Source organism: Salminus brasiliensis, chromosome 8 (assembly GCF_030463535.1).
Source record: "Salminus brasiliensis chromosome 8, fSalBra1.hap2, whole genome shotgun sequence".
Lineage (NCBI taxonomy): Eukaryota > Metazoa > Chordata > Actinopteri > Characiformes > Bryconidae > Salminus > Salminus brasiliensis.
Window position 1 is genome coordinate 15,591,035 of NC_132885.1, and position 22,740 is coordinate 15,613,774.

The following is a 22,740-nucleotide window of genomic DNA, read 5'->3' on the forward strand; positions in this document are numbered from 1 at the left end:
GGTACACTGCATCTAAGGCTATGGACATAAACCAACTGAGAGGGTTGAGAAATGGTCAGTTTTGGTTTCTGGTTGAGAGATGTTTTCATATCCAAGAACTAATTTTAATAATGTTTTGTAAATATGATTGATTTTCTGACATCTGCTCCATTTTGCTATGGCTTCTGAATGCATGTTGCTTTGATGCCTTTAGATGTGTGTGTGTGTTCTAGTGAATGGAACAGTTGAAAGATGCTGGTCTCTAACCGCTTGTGTTCTCAACTCACTGAGCACATTAATTCCACTGCATTAGCCTCTTCTGTGGCAGTGAAATCAGTGGTGAAAGCGTTTTCAGTAATGGGACGGCAGGTCTGGCCTCATGTTTCTGTTTGCTTGTCTGTTTGTCATTCTCAGCTACTCTTTCTGCTCTTTCACATACAGCTGCACGAATATTGCAAAAATGATAATTGCGGCTGGGTGTTTTCCCAAGGAAATTAGCCGGGCGACGTGTTTTGGACCCTGGGGCTAATTTTAAGTTGGGGGTGGGGATGATGGCTGCTTTGGTATTATTGGTTTAATGATGTTGAACATTCTTAAGCACACATTTCTAAATATGAACACATAAAAAAGTACATTTATGTTTTTGGGAATACGCACTAGGGCTGCTCAATAAATCATTTTAGCATTGTCCTAGCAGTGTGGGCATGCACAATAGGTCACATCGCAGGATGTGCAATGTCGCATAAGGAAAATTTGATTCTGTGTTGATATTGATGCCCAATATCATTCATTTTATCCATGAAGTGAATTCATCCATGAAGTGCATTATAAATATCATCACATGTTGGATCATTGACAATGATGATGTTTGGTAAAATATGGTAAAATTCTTTTTTTTAATATTGTAATAATGTCTGTTCACCATTGCAATGTGTGCATGCACAGTGGTCATATGGCTGGACATGCAATGTTACGTAAGGCAAATGAAATCAAACATGTCATGCTTCAACATGATTGAAGAAAAGAGGAAAACTCACACTACTCTTATTTTACACGACCAGAGGCAGATTGTATCGGCCCAATATTGTTTGTTTTACTGCAATTATTAAGATCATCCATCCATCCATCCATCCATCCATCCATCCATCCATCCATCCATCCATCCATCCATCCATCCATCCATCCATCCATCCATCCATCCATCCATCCCTTTTTGGAAGTGCAATACCAAATGTACTCCAGTACACCAATTGTGCTTTTACAATATCTTGTGCAAATAATCGGATCATAAATGGCAAGATGATAACAGGGTGATTAGAGTATGGCGGAACGAAATAGTATGAGTAACCCCGGTTGTTCTGTGCTGGATTTTGTCCTCTTTCAGTGTTTAACACCTCAAAGTTAGTTTGTTTTTGTGATGTAACGCTAAATTGCTCAGTAGGGTTTGGCAGTCATAGAGCTGTGGCGTTCCAACTATATGCAGCGCTGCATTCCTGGATTTCATTGCATTGTGGCATCACTGTCGTCTTCACATGGCAAATGACAAATCACTGCATGCTCTGCCTGTCTCTCTCTGCTATTTGTATGACCACTCAGAATATAGCATCACTCTTTTTAAGCAGCAGGCAGAAAATCGCTCACATCTCTCATGTAGTAACCATGGTAACGCTAGATGTTCATAGAAATAAAAGTAAGTACCTAAAGCAGAGGAGAAAAATCAGCTCCTCTATTTTTCTTCATACTACACTAGTAGTATTGGGGCAGTGAAAACACACCCCCAGAGTGGTGGGCACTGGGCAGCCACCTTAGCACTTGGGAGCAATTAGGTTTAGGTGCCTTGCTCAAGGGCGACTCAGCCGCAACTGTTCCTTCACTCCCTCGTCCCCCACTTCCTGCTGGTTCAGGGAGCTGAACTGGTGACCTTCCGGACCCTGGCCTGCTTCTCTAACCTTAGGCGATGACCGCCCCTTAATTATTTTCATCATGAAAATGCAGGGTTTGTGTTCCAACATGTTCCAGCCCGTATGTACCGCATACATCACATGCATCTCGCAGTCTTTGGTTCAGCTCAAGGTCACCTCAGCTGTGAATGTTGAGAGAGGAGAAAACATGGTTTCTTTACTGTCTCCTACTCGCTGCTGGTCCAGGGAATTGAACCAACAACATTTTATTAGGGCTGTTTTCCAACCAGGTTGACCCACATACATCATCTGGTCTGTGGTTCAAGTTAAGGGCACCTCAGCTGGGAATGTTGAGGGAGGAGAAAGTATGGTTTCTTTGCTTGCCCCCCCCCCCCCCCCATGCCTGCTTCTCTAACCTTTAGTTAGTGGCTGCGCCTGTTGCTTAATTTTTATCATCCAAAATGTTAACGAAACAATGCATATTCCAGCAAGTATGTACCACATACATCACAGTGGTCCTTCTTACTTGTTATCTTGTTCATACAGCTTGTTACACTGGAGACTCAAGAGAAGCTTGCTACTTTTATGGTCTGTATTTAGCTTGAGAGGACGAAATGAAAGAAATATGAAAGGGTACTGAGACCAGATATGGTCTCTCAAGCAGTAGCTATGCTTTAGTCTGGTTGCTGGCTGCTTTGCTTGTTTGTGTATGTACTCAGTGGTGTATTCCCGAGGAAGTGAAATAGATCATTGTTTATTTGCTGCAACAGGATGTGTGTGTATGTGTGTGGGAGAGTGGGTGTGGGTGGGTGTGTTGTTTGTAACGCTGCCGTTCCACTTAAATGCCAATCACTCTGACCATCATGGGCACTGGGGCACTGGTGTGCAGCCTCACACTCCCTCAGCTCCCCGCCCTGCCAAGACCAAACGTTGGCACTCCCCATGTAATTACTCAGTGACAAGGAGGGTCCTGTATCTCCAGTGTAAATCATTCACTGAGATGTGGAAGACCCCACTTCCTGCCTTCCCCTTTTGCACGATAGTTATAGGAAATCCACTATCCTAGATACTTAAATATGCTAAGTGTTTTTATTTTAGAGAAGGTCACCTTACATTTCTTCTGTCCTCCTGGGAATGAGATCTGGATCCACGTCTGGTGGAAATGTGTGTGTATGTGTGTGTGTGTGGGGGGGGGCTTTCATACCAGAGTATAATGAATGAGGGAAGAACAAAGCAGAGAAACCAGGTCATTTTAACACACACACACACACACACACAGGCAGATGCACAGACACTGTTCTAGTAGCTCTTCACATTGACCTTTATCCTGTTGGAGCCTAAAAACTGGGCCACTTCAACCAACAGCACCTCTGATGACCTCCCTCCCCAACATCCAAAGAGATGCTTTAAACAATACTGGTGCTATCTGACACACTGACATACTGAAATTACCTGGATTTTTTATTTATTTATTTATTTTTACACTGTATGTCCAAATGTTTGTGGACAACTGATCTATTGAATGCATTCATAAAGCCTGCCAGCATTGAGGTGTAGAGCAGTGTTCACTGGAATGATGGTCCTCCACCCAATACTTTTGTGATGAGTTTGAGTTATGATCATCCAACATCTTGACCTCACTAATCTTGTTGCTGAAGGCAATCAAATCCTCATTGCAATGCTCCAAAATCTAGTAGAAAGCTTATCCTGAACAGTAGAGACCGTTACTCCAACATCTTTGTAATTTTTTGTATTAGAGAGGCAGGTGTCCCAATACGTTTGTCCATATTGTGCTTTATATGAAATTCGTGCATCAGTACGTTCCTAATACACACACACACACAAACACACACGCGCGCGCCCTTTAGTTTTTTTGTTTTTTTACTGTGTGGAATGGTGAAATGGATCATTGCTTATTTGAGTGCAGTTCATGCTTGCTGGGCCTACGGAAGAGCAGTAGCCTGTAGTTTGCCTGAGGCCGCTCCCCTCATTAGCATTCTTTGCTCTGAAATACTCGCTTCTCTCAGACGCTGCAGGAGACGTGGCTGTGCAGCACAAATCTCTCCAGACGGTTTACGTTTTGTGAATGAATCTCAACTTTAGTGGAATCCTCAGTTTGCTGAATTCAATAGATAGTATATGTTTAGTTAGATACAGGGCTAGCTGTGGTAATCCATCTGCATGGGTGACCAGGTCCTGATGAAACGGAATATGCCGATTGGTGATGCCATGCACAAATCGTGGCTGACCAGATGGGGTTTGTAAGCGGGGGGTGAAGGGGGGGACGGTCTTTTCTCAGGACTGATGTCTGTACACAGGAAGTTCCCACTGTGTTGCTATTCTTATCCTCAGAGTCACATCTGCTTAACTTAGAGTTGTATTCTGTATTCTGTGGCACAAGTCAGGGTTCTTCCAACATAGATTTCCATTGGGAGCTCTCAGTCAGCTGCCCCGATGATGGAATTCTCTCATTCCGTTGACGTTGATGGAAAAAACCAAGCTTGATTGCAGTATGGTATCATGTTTTATTCCACAAATTATATGCACTTGCTTATTGCTTATATCTGTGGCCAAATAACGTGCCCTTTTTACAGCAAGCTTGAGCGCTTTCTTGGTGAGAAGCACAGCTGTCAGACGAGTGTCTGATAAAGGTCACATTAAAAACATTGGATTTGGTGAGAAAATCAGATTTGGGCCACTTTACCTGCTGTGTGAACATAGCCTTTGTTACTTGTTATGGTCTGCATGCAACAAATCAATAAGAGAATAGTGCTACAATATTTTACTGTCACTTGAAAATGTTGCTATGGTAACTCTGGTTAACTTTAAGACACAGGCCTACTGAAGAGGCTATACAATCTGCTCTCCTCTCATGGGTCACAGTCCATGCATGACCTCAACAGTTGTTCTGTTCTGTTTCTAATCTTTGTTTTCTCGTTATGTAAATCAATGTGATGTGTATTTTCAGGAGTACACAAGCATTGCCCGTGTCGGGAATTGTGATACATGGAGCGAAAGCAAACATTAGACCTTACATAAGAACGACAAGTGTGCTTTTAGCTTTTATAGGAACTGATTTTAGCAGGAAATTATTATAAAAGCAGAGGGTTGGTCATGTTAAGCAGTATTATTACACTATGGGGACAAAAGTATTGGGACAGTTGCTCATTCATTGTTTATTCTGAACTCACATGTGTTTAAAAAAAAAAAAAAGTTTAACTATGTGTATACTGTCCAGGGAAGGCTTTCTCTTTAATAAATTTAAAAGCATTGCTGTGAGGATTTGACTACAACAGTGATGAGAGCATTAAGGAGGCCCTATTGTTGTTGTGATCACAACCTCACCTCACCTCATCCCCAGCCTCCTAACTCATCCCAACAGTACTGAATTCCACAAAGCACAGTTACTATAGTCCATGCCTGGCATTAGGCATGGTGCCAATAGGTTCATGTTTATCAGTTCCATATGCAACTCCAAATGCATACAAATTGGCACAACTTCCCTGCAGGGACTAAACAAGGTGTGTGTGTGTGTGTGTGTGTGTGTGTGTGTGTGTGTGTGTGTGTGTGTGTGTGTGTGTGTGTGTGTGTGTGTGTGTTTGCACATCTGTGTCAGCATTGGGTGCAGATTAAAATAATTTAATGTGTTTATTTATTAATGATATTTTTCAGCACATGTTGTACTTAACCACCTCCACAGTACTATGGTGTGTGTCCCAGAGAGACAATTTATTCCTCTTGTCTGGCCTTGTGAATGAGCGAGAAGTACTATTGTCCTTATGTTGATGAGGCTGATGATGCTTTGCTGTGGTCGCCGCAAAGCTTGAACACTGACAGGATTTGCGTCTCCTCAATTTCAAGCATGGGATTTACAGGCAAGGATATGAGAGATTATAAGAGCTGATAACTGGATTGAAGTGTGTGTGTGTGTGTGTGTGTGTGTGTGTGTGTGTGTGTGTGTGTGTGTGTAGGCCTGTGCTGTTGATCTGAACACACCGCCATCATTCCATTATCTTTGTTACCGTGGTGAACTGGGGCCGTGAACTTTAATGGCTGTGCAGCGGCTATAAAACACAGTTTACTGTACACAGTAGAATTGTCTGTGTTGAATGAACTCCTGTAGAGAAGCTGAATCTAATTTAGCAGCGGTGATTTTACTGTGGGCTTTCTCTCCCGGGGTCTACAGAGACACGTGACGGACAATTAAATCTGCTAAATAACAGCTGCTGTCTTCAAACTATTAAACCCTCTTTGCCAGCGCTGGATGTGACGGCCTCAGACTAATAGGAGATTGATGAGACTTCATTGGAGGAACTGTGCTTTTTATTAGGGGTTTCTGTAGCACTTTCCCTGCGATGCCTGGCTGTACGCTGGCAGTGTGTGCTGATGGAGACGTGGCATTAAAAGCTTATTATAGGCTGGTGGAGTGCTGCAGGCACAGGCTACTGCACACTGCACCCCTCTGCTACTGAGTGGAGACGTTACTATGGAAACATGATTCTATAGATTGAGGAATCTGTGTGAGTGTGTGAGTGTGTGTGTGAGTGTGTGTGTGAGTGTGTGTGTGAGTGTGTGTGTGAGTGTGTGTGTGAGTGTGTGTGTGAGTGTGTGAGTGAGTGTGTGTGTGTGTGAGTGTGGCGGCTCACCGGCTAAGCAGATATACTGTATTTCAGGTCTCTGTTGGTCTTACACATTCTCTCGCGCATGCTTTTAGTCTCTAATTCACCATCACTCTCACTCTCTCGCTCTCTTTTTCTCTTTTTCTCCCTGTATCTCGCTCTTTTAATCTCTCTTACTATCTCTCATGCTCTCTCTCTCTCTCTCTCTCTCTCTCTCTCTCTCTCTCTCTCTCTCTCTCTCTCACTCGCTTGCTCTCTCTCTCGTGCTCTCTCTCTCTCTGTCTCTCTCTCTCTCTCTCGCTGTCTTACATTCTTGCTCTTTTGCTCTAGCTCGCTCTCTCTCTCTCTCTAGTGTGCTCTCTCTCAAGTTTTCCTCCTCTTGCTCTTATGCTCTCTGTCTCTGTCCTGTCTCTTTTGCTGTCTCACTGTTTTGCTCGCTGTCTATCTCGATCTCTCTCACTCTTGATCTCTCTTGCTATCTTGCTAGCCTGTTCCCCCTCGCTATCTCTCTCACATTGTCTCTCTCTTTCGCACTTAATCTCTCTCGCTATCTCATGCTCTTGCTCTTTTGTGGTCAGTGTCTTTCATGCTTGTTCAGGCTCTCGCTCGGTCTCTCTCAATGAGTTATGTAAGGGCGCGAGAGGAACTAATCGGGTGGGAGAGGGATACAATCAGGAGCTTTCATTTGCATTTGGGCCCCTGGCGTTGTTCCATCCAGAGTTGAGGCTCCCTGAGATAGAGACTAATGTGAAGATGTTGTTGTTTGATTGATTGATATGATTCCAGGTAACTTTATTCTCATGGCCTTCCATTGCTGTCAAGCCAACCTACCCCCCTGCCCCTCCAGGGAGAAAAGAGGTGTAGGTGTCATATTCACAAAAACACTCCAGCTCAGACGTGCCGAAGAGCTGCCCCATCAATTTCCTTGTCTCTTTCATTACACAGATCAAATCGGGCTTCTGCTCCAGCGAGGCGCTTCCAGACGTCACTTTGGGGCGTCAGGACCAGCGTAAACCCCTGCACCGAAACATTTGATTATCTGTAACTCTGGAGTGTGCGAGAGAGGGCCTTATTGCATTTCCGCCCAGGCTGCTTTGCTGACATTGTGTCATGCCAGTGTTGATTTGCTGCCCTCTCCTGTGTATGGCTGGCCTGGACTACAGCATGCAGCTGCTGTGGTCATAAGGACAGGGAGAAGAGGAGCGAGAGACAGTCAAGTCCAGAAAGGCCACATTCAGATTACATCACACGGTTTGCTCCCCATCAGGATTCCTCTGTGCCTCTGACCGCACGACCCACTGGAATGCGTTTTAAATAGCTTTATCTGCGCAAAGAGGATCATTTTGGTTTAAAATCATGCAATTATGTCGCATCCTCTTTTTTTTTCTGTTGCTTCTGCCGACATAAATCATGTAGCTTCGGCAAACCAGCCGCATTCCTAAGGCTTCAGGATCCGAGCTCCACTCCGGATGATGGATTCCTTGCTTTCTTAGTTGCCATGGCAACTGAAATTGCCTGTATATATGTGTGTGCGCGCGCATGTGTGTGTCATCTGGTCATAAAGCCGTCCATTTTTGCTTCTTGTCTCGGGACGAAAATGTCAGACTGCGCTCTGTGTGTGTGTGTGTGTGTGTGTGTGTGTGTGTGTGTGTGTGTGTGTGTGTGTGTGTGTGTGTGTGTGTGTGTGTGTGTGTGTATTGAGTAGACACACCTACATTCACCACAATGCCGCAGCCGTCCACACATTACTGACCTCAATCCTGTCCCATCAGGAAGCGCCTTGAGCTCAGGACATACAGCTGCTGTGTGTGTGTGTGTGACAGACTGTGCGTGTTGGGGGGCACGTGCTGTGAGGGCTGCTGGCTTTACTGTGTTGAGGGATAAGGAGTTTACTTTAATCTGTACACAGTGAACTGATTGGTTCTCCTCCAGGAGATGCGTATGTGTGTCTTTACTAGAGGGACACACTACTGACACACAGCTGAGTTTTACTGTGACCTGTGTGTGTGTGTGTGTGTGTGTGTGTGTGTGTGTGTGTGTGTGTGTGTGTGTGTGCGCGCGCGCTTCTCTTTATTTTAAATGATTAAGTCCAGTAATAGCTCTGGGTGTTATGTTAAGTCTATTGATTTAAGAGATTATATTAGGTCTCTAATGGTTTTCTATGTGTGCACTGTAGAGCGGTGTTGAATACCAACAGTAGAATATAAGTGGTATATAATATATAATATAACTTTACTGCCATGTTTCTTTGGTTGAACAATCATTTCCAATACATGTTTGGAAGTATAAATAATCTTGTTTTAAAAGGCTTTTTTCTTGACCTAGTTTTGAAAGCAGGCGACCCCTAGGTTGGCAAATTCTGGACTAATTGAATCGGTGTTGCAGTGCCTGATCCTGTGTGTTGTGCTATCTGGTGGTCTGAAAATCTGTCAGATTTAATGGCATTAAATTAATACCCAGATAAATCTGATCTGCTGGCATTATCCGATCATGTCACAGTCGGAATCAAATTCCCTGCCACTACAATGCAGCAATCCAAGGACTGAGCTTATGCTCAGGTAGAAAACTGTGTATCATTGAACTAATTATTATTAAGGGTGTAAGAAAATCCTTATTATATAAATGATTATTATTGTTTGATGTACTATGTACACCTGTACACCGATGTACACCTTTTTCCTAAAAATGTATTTAAAAAAGGAAATCTATCTTCTTGCTTACAGTGTTACTACAATATACTGTAGTATATTGAATCGTAAGCCCTGTATTGTAAAGCATATCGTGTCACAAGGTTCTTGACAGTACACAGAACTACTCCTTATGCTGCAGTCAGAAAGTTACATGAGATTATTTGGTATGAAATTGCTGTTAATTACCGACTGTGCTGGTTATTCTGTTCCTCTTTCCATCCAGAGGAAGAAGTGAATTTGATTTTCAGGTTTAATGTAAAGCATTATTTGGAAAATATTCATCCATAGTAGCTGATATGTCTTAAAATTTATACTAATAAAAATGTTGATCAGAAGTGTTTAAGATAAACAGGCACATTCCTGTTTCCATGTCTGCCCTCAGATCTATACAGGTGTATAATTACCTGGAGCTACTCACTGTATTTACTGTCCTTCAGCCAGTGCATTGCGGCAGTCGTATTTAGGTGGACCAGTAGCCCTTAGCCAGCTGCAGTAGCATGTTAATGCTTCCTTTCTCTGACCACTCAGAAAAGAAATATATTTTGCCTATTGAAATTCATGCTTGATTTTATTTTATTTTTACTGTAATGACTTCTGAAATGTCAGAACATTCTTCAGACTATTCAGAGTCATCCTTACCTAAAGAGCTCAACAGCGACATTGCCCAAGTAATTCATTGTTGTTGTTTTTTTGTGAGAACTTATAGACCATAGGTCACCAGCTCTGCTCCTGAAGATCTGCCTTTCTGAAGGTATTACCTCCAGCTGTAATGGACCCCAACTGATCTCCCGGGGAAGGTTTAGGGACCACTGCTGTAGGTAAAGGGCAGTAATGTGTTTACACTGCTGGCGATGAGCAGTCAGCCACTATGCAAATCCATGTGACCTTGTTTCTGAATTGTTTGGTTTCTATATACAGCTTCACTGTACATCACACAAAAGTCTTTTGGTGATGACCCCTGTGTTAGGAGGGTAAATTTAAGAAAAAAAGGGTTTGGTTTATTACTTTGTTGGATGAGTAACAGAGGCTGCCTCTTCAGATGAGTCAGTGAGCGAACACTAACCAGGACTATGCTGGATGCAGATCAAGAATCTCTTTTACTTTAGTATTCGCTTCTGTGGACAATGTGCCGACATGTTGATTTGTCTGTATTATCGCAGTGTCTGGACCTAACTTACATCTGCTAGGCATGTGAAGGCACCCATGTTTCATAATAACAGACTAGGCAGAACATACACACTTAAAAAAAAAAAAGCCCTTTTAAACGTTAAATTGCTGAATTGTTGTCTGCACATTTTCGTCGTCCTCGGGTGATAAAACTTAAATACTTAATTAGTGATTCTACTATCTGAAAAGTGCCACTTCAGACAGTTCACCAGATTACTTGCACATTCCTACCTCCAGTGTCCCTTATGAGGATCCTTTCTGCATTGGCTAATTACTGCCCACCTGTCTGGCCTGATGCTGATTGAAGACTGCTATGGGGGTCTCCTGCTGCCTGGCCTAGGTCAGTTTAATATCTAGTATCGGGCATTTAAACACCAAATGAACCACTGTCTCCCATAATTCTTCACAATACTTACTGATATATCAATATTTTCTTACACCAATGATATTAGTACTTCTGTGCATAATGATTGACTCATGTGGTGTTAACGTGACTTTATACCATGTGCTTTTCACCAGACGAGAATAGCCCTCCCCTCTTGTGAGTCTTGGTTCCTCCCAATGTTTCTTCCTTCAGCTTTATGGGAGGTCTTCCTTACCGCAGTCGTCTTTTGTCTTTGCCGGATTTCCGTAAAGCTGCTCTGCTACATCAGGTTATAAAAAGCACCATAAGAATAAATTTGATTCGACTCTAAAGTGTTGGTTGGAGAAGTCGTGCACAGAATGCGTGCATACACACCAGTGAAACACACACACAGTGGACAGTGAGCACACATGCCCGGAGCGATGGGCAGCAATTGCTGTGGCACCCGGGAAGCAGAGAGGATGAAGGGCCTTGCTCAAGGGCCCAACAGTGGCAGCCTACCGAGCCTGAGTATCGAACCAACAACCCTATCATCAATAGCCCGGAGCTCTAACTGCTGAGCCACCATTGCCCCATAAAATGAACGCATGACCCCGATGTGATTTGAACACACAACCTTCTGGTCTGGAGTTTTAGACTAGATAAGAACCATCATAAACAAACATGATTACTAGTCCAGTCAGCAGTCATTTGGCTGCTGTACTGGATGACTGCTGCTGAGCACTGAACAGTAGTGGAGTGTGCTGTATGCCTGTTGAATAGACCTGATAATAGAGACACACTCTCACAGTGCAGCTGTATTTTCCATGTTAGCTTGTGCTGGCTTATGTCAACACGGTGCATGCATATGGCTATTTGTTCCTCTCAGACAGATAGTGTAGCACTGACATTAACAGTGATCGCTGGCTGGTAGTGTTTTGTCATAGTAATGAAAGCTTATTCTGACTGTTGTTTGTCTCCCAGTGTGAGCGCTGGACAGATGGTTCTCAGGTTTGCAGGAGGCATGAATGCGCTTCATTTGATTTAACTGTGAACTACAGTCCGAAGGAGCCTGTAAATATCATTGATGGGCTTCAGCCTCAGCACTGTTGAATCCCCACTGGGGCTTTAGCTCACTGGATACTGAATATGAAGTTAACTTTAGGTAAACATGCTCTCATCTGTGCTCCAACACACTGATTTCCTCTGAATGCTGAAGTGGACAAGGTCGGGTTGTAACAGAATACATGTAGGAGTTACAGTGGAAAAAGTGAGTAATTTGATTACAGATAAATTCAATTTTTTAAAATACAGGTAAACCAACATTCAGAACCTATAATCGATGTAATCTTGCCCATTTCATACCACTGCATTTGTAATCATGTGGCTCCGACTCAGCCTGTCTGCAATCTTCAATCAACATGGAGAGCTTAAACACTGAGCAGATTTTTACCGACGTTATCCATTAATGTTAAATAGTGGGAATAACCACCCTTGACTTAGATGACACTAGTGAGACGTTGTTAGATGACTAAAGGAGTTCATTATGGAGGTTAACTGGTCCACTGTGGTGCGTTGTTTGCTCTGTACCACTCGCTAAAGTCGCCGTTCCCCTCTGGCATCAACAACCCACCAGCGTGCAGTTGTGATGCCGTTGTGACAACCTGTTGTTTTGGTGCTCACAGCATGGAGATGCACTGTATGTTCAAAAATGGTGTGTGAAATTGTGAGAAAATGGGTGATGCAACATAACTGGAATTCAAGGTACTTTTACCTTATGATGAGTTTGTGACAATGTTGTTGACAGTACGTAAACAGTGCAACCTTTGGACAATGTTGTAGAGTATGGTGTAGGAAAGTAGACAGCGCTGAGGAAAACCTGTCACATGGCACTGGCGGCGTCCCGTCCCGAGTTTATTCCAAACCATAATATTTATTAGGGATGCACCGATCCGATACTAGGATCGGATATCTGCCCAATACTGACAAAATTAGCTGGGTCGGGTGTTGGATAATTAGGCTAACTCAGGAGGACAGCCGAGAGTGAGGGAGAGAGAGTAATGATGTCCCTGCCACAGCTGGTCTTCCATATAAGGAGAACTGAGAAGAGTTTATTCTGCTGCCTGCCTTGGGTCTCTCCCACATGGTGACGTATCTGGTTTATTAGTTCAACCGTGGTATCGGATCGTTATGGGGTATCGGCTGATACGCAAAGTTTATGTACTGTATGAGAGCAGATCCCTGCATCCCTGATATTTATTTGTATAGCGCTTTTTACAACTGGTGCTGTCAGAAAGCAGCTTTACAGGAATCCGTAAGAGGACAGGAGATCAACAAAACATGAAAATTCCTCTGCTCAGAACTACTTATTAATTATTGATAAAAGTCATTGTACCACCACAAAAGACTGTTCTTCTGCTCGGGTGTCCTGATCTAATCATAATTATATTAGTTTATGATGTGAAAAATATAATGAAAGTAGTGGTTGTTAATGATGGAATAATAATAATCATAATAGTAAATGGAACTTTAACTTTTAGTATAATATTCTGATTCCTAATAGTTTTTGGTCTGGATTTGAATAAATGGCCAGAAATCAATCAGATTTTGTTCATATAATAATAATAATCTTTTGCCTTAGGTTACAATTCAGTTTTGAACAGGTATTCTGTATCTGATAACACTCTCCCAAGCCTGGAAGTGCAGTCTTCGCTCCTCTGCAAGAGAACCTGTGCTGTTTTTCAAGATACATCGTTGTTTTGTTTTTATTTTCCCCATAATTCACCGTTTTTCAAGATGCAGATCCACTCCTCGCTAAGAGAGAGAGAGAGAATGAAAGTGTAAAGTGTTTAATACGGTTTCTGTCCTTTTTTCTCTTATCAGATGAAAGTGAGCGCTGTGCAGTGACTGAGAAACAGGCCTCCGTTTGATCTAAAATATTGTTTTCTTGCTTTTTTCTTTTTTGCAAATATGTACTTCATAAAGTTTTGTGGAAGAGTTGAAGGGAAGTCTAGGACAGGAGTAATTTCTTGTGTAATGCTCAGAAGGGATTTGAAATATTCAGCAGTGTGTTTCTCTGAAAGCTGGAGCAGCAGCAGTGTTTAAACTGGGGGGAAAGAAGAGGAGGAAGGAAAGCGGCAGAGTAAGTGAGCGAGTGAGTTTGAAGCCCTGCCTTTGGCTCGGGCAGCGCTGCTCTGTGGCAAGAAAATGAGAGCTTGCAGATTCCTTCTCAGTTCTGCTCTGTGACTCTCTTCAAGTAAAAATTAAAAGCAGAGCCTTTTCTTTTTCTCTTTTTATTAGTTTTTCTATTTCTTTCTTGGTCTGTCTCTCTTTCTCCAGCGCTGTGATGGACATAATGGCTCTGACAGCTTTGGTGACTACCCTTCACATTTCCACTGCCATTTTTCAATTGGTTGATGCCAGTGATGGTGAGGTGTGTGTGTGGTGGGGATGGGGGTCATTTCATATTGGATTTTCTGCTACACTGCTATTTCATTTAGTTTACCTACTGAGAGAAGCTGAGTGAGTCTCAATGGAAATAAAGACTTAACTGAGTCACAGGACTCAGGCCTGACAGTATTACCAGCCAGATCTTTAGTTTCTGCTCAGTTCTTTAGTTGTCAAATAATGCTATAGAGGACACAAACTCTCTCTCTCACACACACACACACACACACACACACACACACACACACACACACACACACACACACACACACACGCACACTTTCCTGGGTTGAATGCAAATCAAGTTCCTTATGCGAGTCTTGGTGAACCTCACTGACTGACCTTGTTTTTATAGGTCAAATGGGGATAAAGTAGACCTTATTATTGCCTGGGCATTTTGAGTGTTTAGAGCTGCTTTGGGAATGGATTGCAGCTGGTTTCCATGTCTGCATGGTGGCCGCTGTCTTCACAACAGTAATAGGGTAATATTATCTTAGATGTGATGGGTGTTTTGATGGGATTTTGAAGACTTGATCTGATTCGACCTAGAATATAGAATATACTGAACACGCCTCAACAGCAGAGAATGGCTGACCATCCAAGGCTGTTTTCAAGTGAGATCAGACCTGTAGTGCCCCTCATAGAAACTGCACCCCCCCAGGGTGAAATACAGGGTATTAAAAAATAGTCCTGTTTTTGCTGAAGTAACTGTATCTACTGTCCATGTAATGTTTTTTTACTTACATTTTGGAGCATTGCTGTGAGGATTTGATTGCATTCAGTGACACAAGCGTTAGTGAGGTCATGATTATCTCCCCAACTCATCCCGGAAGCTCCACAGCTCCACAGCTAGAAGATGAAGATAGCAGAGTGTTTTAGGTTGTTTAAAATGTCAATTAACATGAGGTCAATTATGAAAGACCAAGAAAACTTTGAGAGAACTACTTGCACCCCTTTTGCACCTTTTGTTTGACTACAAAAAAGCGGGGGTTTATACCACCATGTTTATTGGCAATACTTTTCTATAAAAACTACACAAGCTGTGTCAGCCATGGTGCAACTTAAAATATCTGAATGCATTCATTAGAAGGGGTGTCCACAAACATATAGTGGATATAAGCATTTTAAATGAGCTGGTTTAAACAGGGGGGTTCAGTATTGTCCTTTTTAAAATGGGGTCTAAAAACATTTGACGTGTTGCTTTCTATGATTACGCAATGCATGACTAATGTCTCAGCCACCATGCCCTGTTAAAATTTTACTAGTGGACCAGTGGGGTTGAGTCTGAGTCAAGCAAGTCCTCACAGCTGTGAAACGCACACAGCGGTATCCAGCCATCCGCTGACATCTGCTCCACAGCGTGTTCCCACACATTCGGTAGGATTCTGTGGTGTTGGCTTTGCCAATCCTCCATTCTTCCCTAGGGGTGTAAATGTCTGACCTCACTTCAATTGGATTTGGTTATGGACCAGTTTAGTACTTCATGACATTGCAGATTTCACACACAGCCCAAATGTGACTGGAATAACTGGAATTTTATTATAATGGTCGAAAAAGGGCATACTTTACTGGAATGTGGTGCTAATACACCATAATCGATTGTTTAAATTCCCCAAATGTATTAGTGTCGTCACAATCCTGGAATTTCATACTGGAATTCAGTCATTTTAAAAGAATCAATATTCTGTGCCATTCTAAATACTGTAAGGAAGAGGATGAAAAAAAAAATGCCTGCCTGGACCAAACACAAGGAATCGATCGCACACCTGCAGCAGGGCTTTAGAAGTCACTTAAAATTGAATTAAAGTTCAGGTTGACTTAGACTTGGCACATCAGCATGCCTGTTGGCCAGTCAACACTTGAATTTTACTGTTACACTTCTGCAGCTCTCAGATACCAGATTTACCAAGGACTCGGACATCATTTAGCTTCTTATGGCTTGTTAACAATCCGTGTTAGAAAAGGTCTGGAGATGCAAAGTTCAGTGTTTTCTAAATGCTCTGATTCTTTTCCCATCACTCAGCAGGCATGGGCTCCTCTAAGCAGCTGTCTAGCACCATACAATTAAAGTAATTGATGGCCTTGAAGTAAGAGAAGGCTAGAAGATGAAGATAGCCCAGTGTTTTAGGTTGTTTAAAATGTCAATTAACATGAGGTCAATTATGAAAGACCAAGAAAACTTTGAGATAACTACTTGCACCCCCCCCTTTTGTTTGACTACAAAAGTCCTTCAGGAAGTTTTAGCTAATTCTAGTTGTGCACTGTTCAACTGTGCAGCAGTGCATATTGTGTATGACTTCCTGTAAAAAAAAAATTTTTCCTACTCCTGTAAAGTTACCCTTTAGGATTTTTTTTTAGCTTGCCATGCGATTTGTTAAAACCCCAGTGGCCCCACTGCATGTCACGATGGTTTGTGTGTGTAGTGAAATGTATGAGTAAACCTCACAGACATGTCTTTAAAGGTATATGTAAGTAGAGTACGCGCAGCCTGTCCGCCTGACACACAGTGATGATGACAGACTGACCTGCTCAGCCTGTGCCCAACCACCCCACACCCTTTACATTCCCTGCAGTCTGTGACCCACTCAGTACACCAGTGTGCCTTGACCCCTTATCTGCCCCTTTCTCTGAACAGATGCAGCATTCCTCCTGCCTGAAGCTCTCTCTTGTCTTGACCTCGGTCCACCCTACATTAATGCTCTGCTGGCCGCATCGTCTGCATCGTCCAGCAGCTTTTATATACCACAGTACTCCACAAACATAAATACTCTACAAACATTCTGATTACTAAAAGCAGTTGATAATTTAGTATGCAAATTTTTTGTTTACTCTTTTCTCCCTGGTGATTGCTTCCCCTTCCAGGCAAACATACCACTGTCCGTATATGTGATGCCACAGAGTACCGCGTGGAAGACACATCATCACCTGCTGCTGTTTAGATTTGATTATAACATTGTTTAATCAGGGAAGTCTAAGCTGGCAGGTAGAACTGGACATGGCTAAATTGGGGGGCGAATCCCACCTTGCCAAAAAATGGGTCATTTTATATTTATCATTGCTGTGTAAATGAATCACTGATGCATATTTTTAACTTCAAACCATAACTGACTGCTCAATGATATGGCACTGGTGGCTTGGTGGTAAGAGTGCTGGGTTATTGATCACATGTTTGTTGGTTCAATGTCTGGGTCCTCTAAGCTGCCACTGTTGGGCCCTTAAACGAGGCCCTTAAAGCCTTGAACACTGTAGACTAATTTAAAGTGCTGTGCAATGATTCAGTAAATGCTTTATGTGATTCAGCAGCTTCTGTAAATGATTGTATGTGCCATACATTATTTAATATGGGCTATAAATGTTATAAAGTACTGTGTTATTGATTACATGGTTGCGGGTTCATCACCTGTGTCTGCGAAGCTGGCGTTGTTGGGCCCTTGAGCACGGTCCTTCAAAGAAGAAACTTAATGCCTTGAACCCTATAGACTTATGTATGTATTTATTTATTTATTTATAAAAGACCTATTATACAGTAGCTGCTATAAATCTTTTTGTAACTGCTATAAATGATCCCGGTTCAGTCAGTGATATGGTAACAAGATAAATTGAGCTTCACAGTTATTTTCAAAACATTATTTGAGTAAAATGCACACAACCACATGATCTTTACTCCGCACTATACATCCCAATTGTTTAGTGAGATTAAATGCATTCAATTGAACAAGCATGAAAAGTAGGTAATTTTTTTGTGTATGCATGTTGGCTCGGTGTGCATAAGCATGTGAATGGCATTTCTTTTGGCTTGTGACCTTTCAGTAATTGAGTGGGCTGCATGTTAGTGTGGAATCATGTGTCAGTGCCTTGTGATTGGAAAAAAAGAGAGAAGAGGAGAAGAGGAGGGAGGAAAGCGCAGGGTGAAAGAGGGAGAAAAGGAGAGGAACAGGAGGAAAGAAAGAGGGAGATTGAGAGGCAGTGAGCGGAGGAAGGGCTTCGTGCTGCTTTGGTTCTGTTTTTGGCCCAAAGGCCGGCTGGTGGTTTTGGCAGTAGGCCACTGGCTGTCTATTCTTTCGGGCTTTCCCCTCTCCAGCAATGGCTGTATGTGAACAGCTGTACGGAACACAAGTGTGCGTGCGTGCGTATGTGATTCTGTAATGAAGTCATTCTTGTGCTCTCAGCTCACATCCCGGTCCATGCTTCAGGGTGTGTGTGTGTGTGTGTGTGTGTGTGTGTGTGTGTGTGTGTGTGTGTGTGTGTGTGTGTGTGTGTGTGTGTGTGTGTGTGTGTGTGTGTGTGTGTGTGTGTGTGTGTGTGTGCGCGCGCGCGCGCATGCCTGTTTGTGCATGTTTTGTCTGTATGTCTGCTAGACCGAGATAGTCAGACTGTGAGGTGTCCTCCTCTTCAAACGCTGTCTCGTTCATGGAGTCAGTCATCAGTAAACAGTGTTCGGTGGGTGAAATTTATTAAAAAGATGACGCAATCCTGCTTTTTTCCATTGTAAATACTGATATTTTTAGTAAATATTGATTCAATATAGATTCTGAACATTTTGGGTTTGATACCTTTGATACTCTTTCCTCACTATAAGCTTGTAAAATGTAGGCTTTCAGGATGTATAAGACTTGTTGCAGAACTACATTCTTTTCGAACCCAGCTGACATCAGCCTGACACTGATACCCATCAATGCTGGTACTCTATTTCTGTTCATCATTATCAAAGTGGCCAGAATCAGAATCACAGGAGCCTGTAACATGTAAATGCGAATAAAGCACTAAACCAAACCAAAACCAAAATAATCACAATGTGAGCAGACTGCTGCAGATGTGCGTTTCACATGAGCTTTTCTGCAGCGTATTGACAAATATGTTCATGTGATTCAGCCAGTAAATTCATTTTTTTTTAAATATATAATAATCTAAATCATGAAACTATTGTAAATTATTTGGTAATCGTTTAGGTTCGCATTGCTTGAGGCATACCACAGGGCTCTGTTTTAGGGCCTATGAAACTGATGAGTAATATGATTATGTAGTTATGAGTTTTAACGGGTTTATAAATTAAACTGCAAGCCAGTCTTCAACTGTCACACATGGAGGGCTATGTTATTGATCACAGGGTTATGAGTTCGATACCCACGTCAACTGTGTTGCCACTGTTGGGCTCTTGTGCAAGGCACTGAACCCACTTTGCTTCAAGGGCACTGCAGTATGCCTGCCCCCAACCTTCTAAGCTGGGATATGTGAAGAGAATTTCTTTAATGTTCTTAATTATATCATTTATGAAATATATATCCTGATATAGCAACCACTGTGATTATACAGTGATGAGTAGCGCTTTGTCCATTAGTGCGTTTGTGCATGGGTGACTCAGCAGTCAGTCTGCCTAAACAGGCCTAAACAGCCTGTAGTCCCTCTGTATGTCCATGTATGAGCGTGAGAGAGAGGGAGACAATCCGGCAGGCCTAAACAGCCTGAAGTGTGTGTGTGTGTGTGTGTGTGTGTGTGTGTGTGTGTGTGTGTGAGTGTGTGAGTGAGCAAACTCATTCAGCCTCTCCAAAGCAGGAAGAGCATGTGGCCTGCATGGAGCTAGAGCCACACCGGGAACCATGGAATCCTCCATGGAGCTAAATGGAATGTTCCGAACCATTCAAGTGCACCCAGGCTCTGGCTCGAAGCTCCCTGGCTGCTTTAAATATTTCTAATCATCCCTTTCTTCAACTAGAATATTCTGGACTGGCTGCTCGGCAGGGGGGCGGGATGTGGGTTGGTTTAGGTTGTGTGTTGGGACCATCGTAGTCAGCTAGCAGAATAATTCAGCATCTGAAGTCTTTATAAAAGCTTTCAGGTTTTGTGTGTGTGTGGTTTTTAAAGGACAGATATCAGATGCCACAAAGTCTTTCATAGCGCTTTTTTTATTGCAGTAATTGGGTCTGGCACACATTTGCTGATTACCCACACTGCTGAACTGCCTGTGTATGTGTGTTCTGGTGTTGTTGTGGTTTTCAGCACCACCCCAGGTGTTTTACTAGATAATAATGTTCCTTTACTCTTTGTGTTCTCTATGCAGCAACGAGCATCAGGCAAGGTTTTGTTTGATATGGTCTGTGCTCACCTCAATCTGATTGAAGGGGACTACTTTGGGTTGGAGTTCCAGGACCAGCGTAAGATGACGGTGAGGCTCATCTCCATCATGCATGATGCAGCCCTTCAAGCTGTTTACTTGTCTGTAATGCAGTGTATTTGAAATGAAAGCATACACTCTTAAAAATTTAAATGCTTCAAATGGTTCTTTGAGCGATGCCACAGAAGAACCACTTTTTGGTTCTATAAAGAACAATGGGCCTTACTCCCCAGAACCCACTCGAGAACAGTCCTGCAGAATAAAAACATGTCATGAATCTGATGTTGACTTTTTTTTGTTAGGACTTTTCTTAAGAACATATTTAAGCAAATTTGTGAATATCTACGAGACCCATTGTTTGTAATACAGATGAGTGTGAAGAGCCTTTCAGCTACATAGGCCCTGTATTTAAGCTCTGACTATGTCATTCTTAGCATAAGTTTTTTGGCCCTAAAATAGAAGCCAGTGGGACTCAAGATACATGATGTGCTACATAGAATGATTACTAAGTAATTCACAGTTCATAGAGGTGAGCAGTCTAAAGAACCTTCACATGATGGTTATTTACACTCACACATCTCTTGAAAACGTGGTTCTTATATGGCACCAATTGAGAGTAAACGGTCACCTCCTTCATTCTTAATGCTCTTTCTGTGTGTGGCAGGTTTGGCTTGATCTACTGAAACCCATCATGAAGCAGATCAGACGTAAGAGCCTTTGCATCTTGGTTTGTGATGTCTGTGTGTATGTATGCATTACTCAGTGATCCCCTCTCACTGACATAATTGATATTTTTGTATATTTGTGTCTTCAGGGCCCAAGAACACAGCTTTGCGGTTTGTAGTGAAGTTTTTTCCTCCTGACCACGCCCAGCTGATGGAGGAGCTGACCAGGTGACGCTTAATTTCATCCTCTACTTTGTATCATTAGGACAAAGTGTCCTGAACTGATGAATGATTGGAAAAACACACACACACTGCAAAATACTGGCGATATTGATTTGTGTGTTTGTGTTTGTTTGTTTTAGGTACCTGTTTGCCCTCCAGATCAGGCAAGATCTGGCCAGTGGTCGACTCACCTGCACCGACAGCAGTGCTGCCCTGCTGGTCTCCCACATCATTCAGTGTGAGTGTATGCATGTATGTGATTGGCTACAGAGAATTTTGAATACTAATATTCAGATCTCAGAATATTACGCTTTACTCTCCTTCTAAAGCAGCCTAAATTAAAGAGTGTGTCAAATGTATTCTGGAGGACGATCGCAGCTGGAAAATATATTTGGTTGTCATGGATACCTTTTGAGCGCACAGAGCTTATGGAAAAGAGCAGAGCTGTCATTTACACTGAAAAGCCGAGACAGGCTCTTTAAATCCAACTTGAATCCACTCACTATTCTCTAATGGCCTAAAGCATGTAGAGGGGTGGTTGTGGAACAGTATTACTTTCATACTGTAATGGTAATACAGTAATATACAATAATAGAACAGCACAAGAATAGTCCTCCTTCTTTGAGTGGTGCCAGCCGCCGTATTAACTCTAATGAAAAACACCCACGCGTACTGGGTGAACTTTTTATGTGCATGAGCGTGTTTATGTGGCTAGCACTTCAACAAAGCCATGTTTCGAGCTCTATAAAAGCATTATACCTTTCATCTCTCGAGCTGCTTCTTTAACATTCCCCCCTCATCCCATCCCTTTTCCTTTCTCATGCTGTGTCTGTCTGTCTGTCTCTCTGTATGTCTCCCTGTGTCTCCTTCCCTTTTCTCTGCTGTCTGTATGTCTTCCTGTTTGTCTGTGCTTCCTCTCTTAGCTGAGATTGGAGATTTTGAAGAGGCTCAGTGCAGGCAGCACCTTCTCAATAACAACTACATTCCTGACCAGATGGCTCTTATGGACAAGATCATGGAGTTCCACCAGAAGCATGTGTGAGTGTATTAGATGAATTATGATTTTTTTTATACAATACAAAATACAATAATCGTACAAAACAAGATTTTGGCAGCTTATGTCAAGAAATGAAAGCAGCAGTGGCATTAGAAACATGTTACAGTCATTACACAGCAGTACAACGGCTTCCTCCCATTCCTACCAAATCTTGTGTTTAACCCATCTGTGTCAGAGGACAAACACACACTTGCACTCTGGTGTACTAAGACAGTGGAAACACACCCAGAGTGGCGGACAGTCACCTCAGCGAACAGGGAGCAATTAGGGGATAGGTGCCTTGCTCGAGAGGGAGGAGAAAGCACAGTTCCTTCACTCCCCTGCCCCCACTTTCTCAACCCAGGACCACTATTTGCTAGATATTTTTGGTTGCTGAACTTTTCCCAACCCTGACATGACGGTGAAGTGTGTAAAAGCCCCTCAATTCAAATTCAGTTAAAATAAAACCATCTATTTAATATCCTGAGTGGTCCTACAATGACCCCTGTCTATTGTTGAATGGCTGACAAAGTGTGTACCTGATAAATTGGCCAATGAG

The 22,740-nt window shown here is 42.6% G+C and overlaps 1 protein-coding gene across 1 annotated transcript in view; it reads left to right on the forward strand.

The window, feature by feature from the left end:
* The window catches only part of LOC140560993 (FERM, ARHGEF and pleckstrin domain-containing protein 1), a 57,982-nt gene that overhangs the window by 11,174 nt on the left and 24,068 nt on the right, over nucleotides 1-22,740 (forward strand). Inside the window, exons 3-7 of the mRNA XM_072685779.1 lie at nucleotides 20,205-20,309; nucleotides 20,923-20,965; nucleotides 21,073-21,151; nucleotides 21,286-21,383; nucleotides 22,069-22,183. Of these exons, the coding sequence (XP_072541880.1) occupies nucleotides 20,205-20,309; nucleotides 20,923-20,965; nucleotides 21,073-21,151; nucleotides 21,286-21,383; nucleotides 22,069-22,183 (440 nt within the window). The remainder of the gene's footprint in view (nucleotides 1-20,204; nucleotides 20,310-20,922; nucleotides 20,966-21,072; nucleotides 21,152-21,285; nucleotides 21,384-22,068; nucleotides 22,184-22,740) is intronic.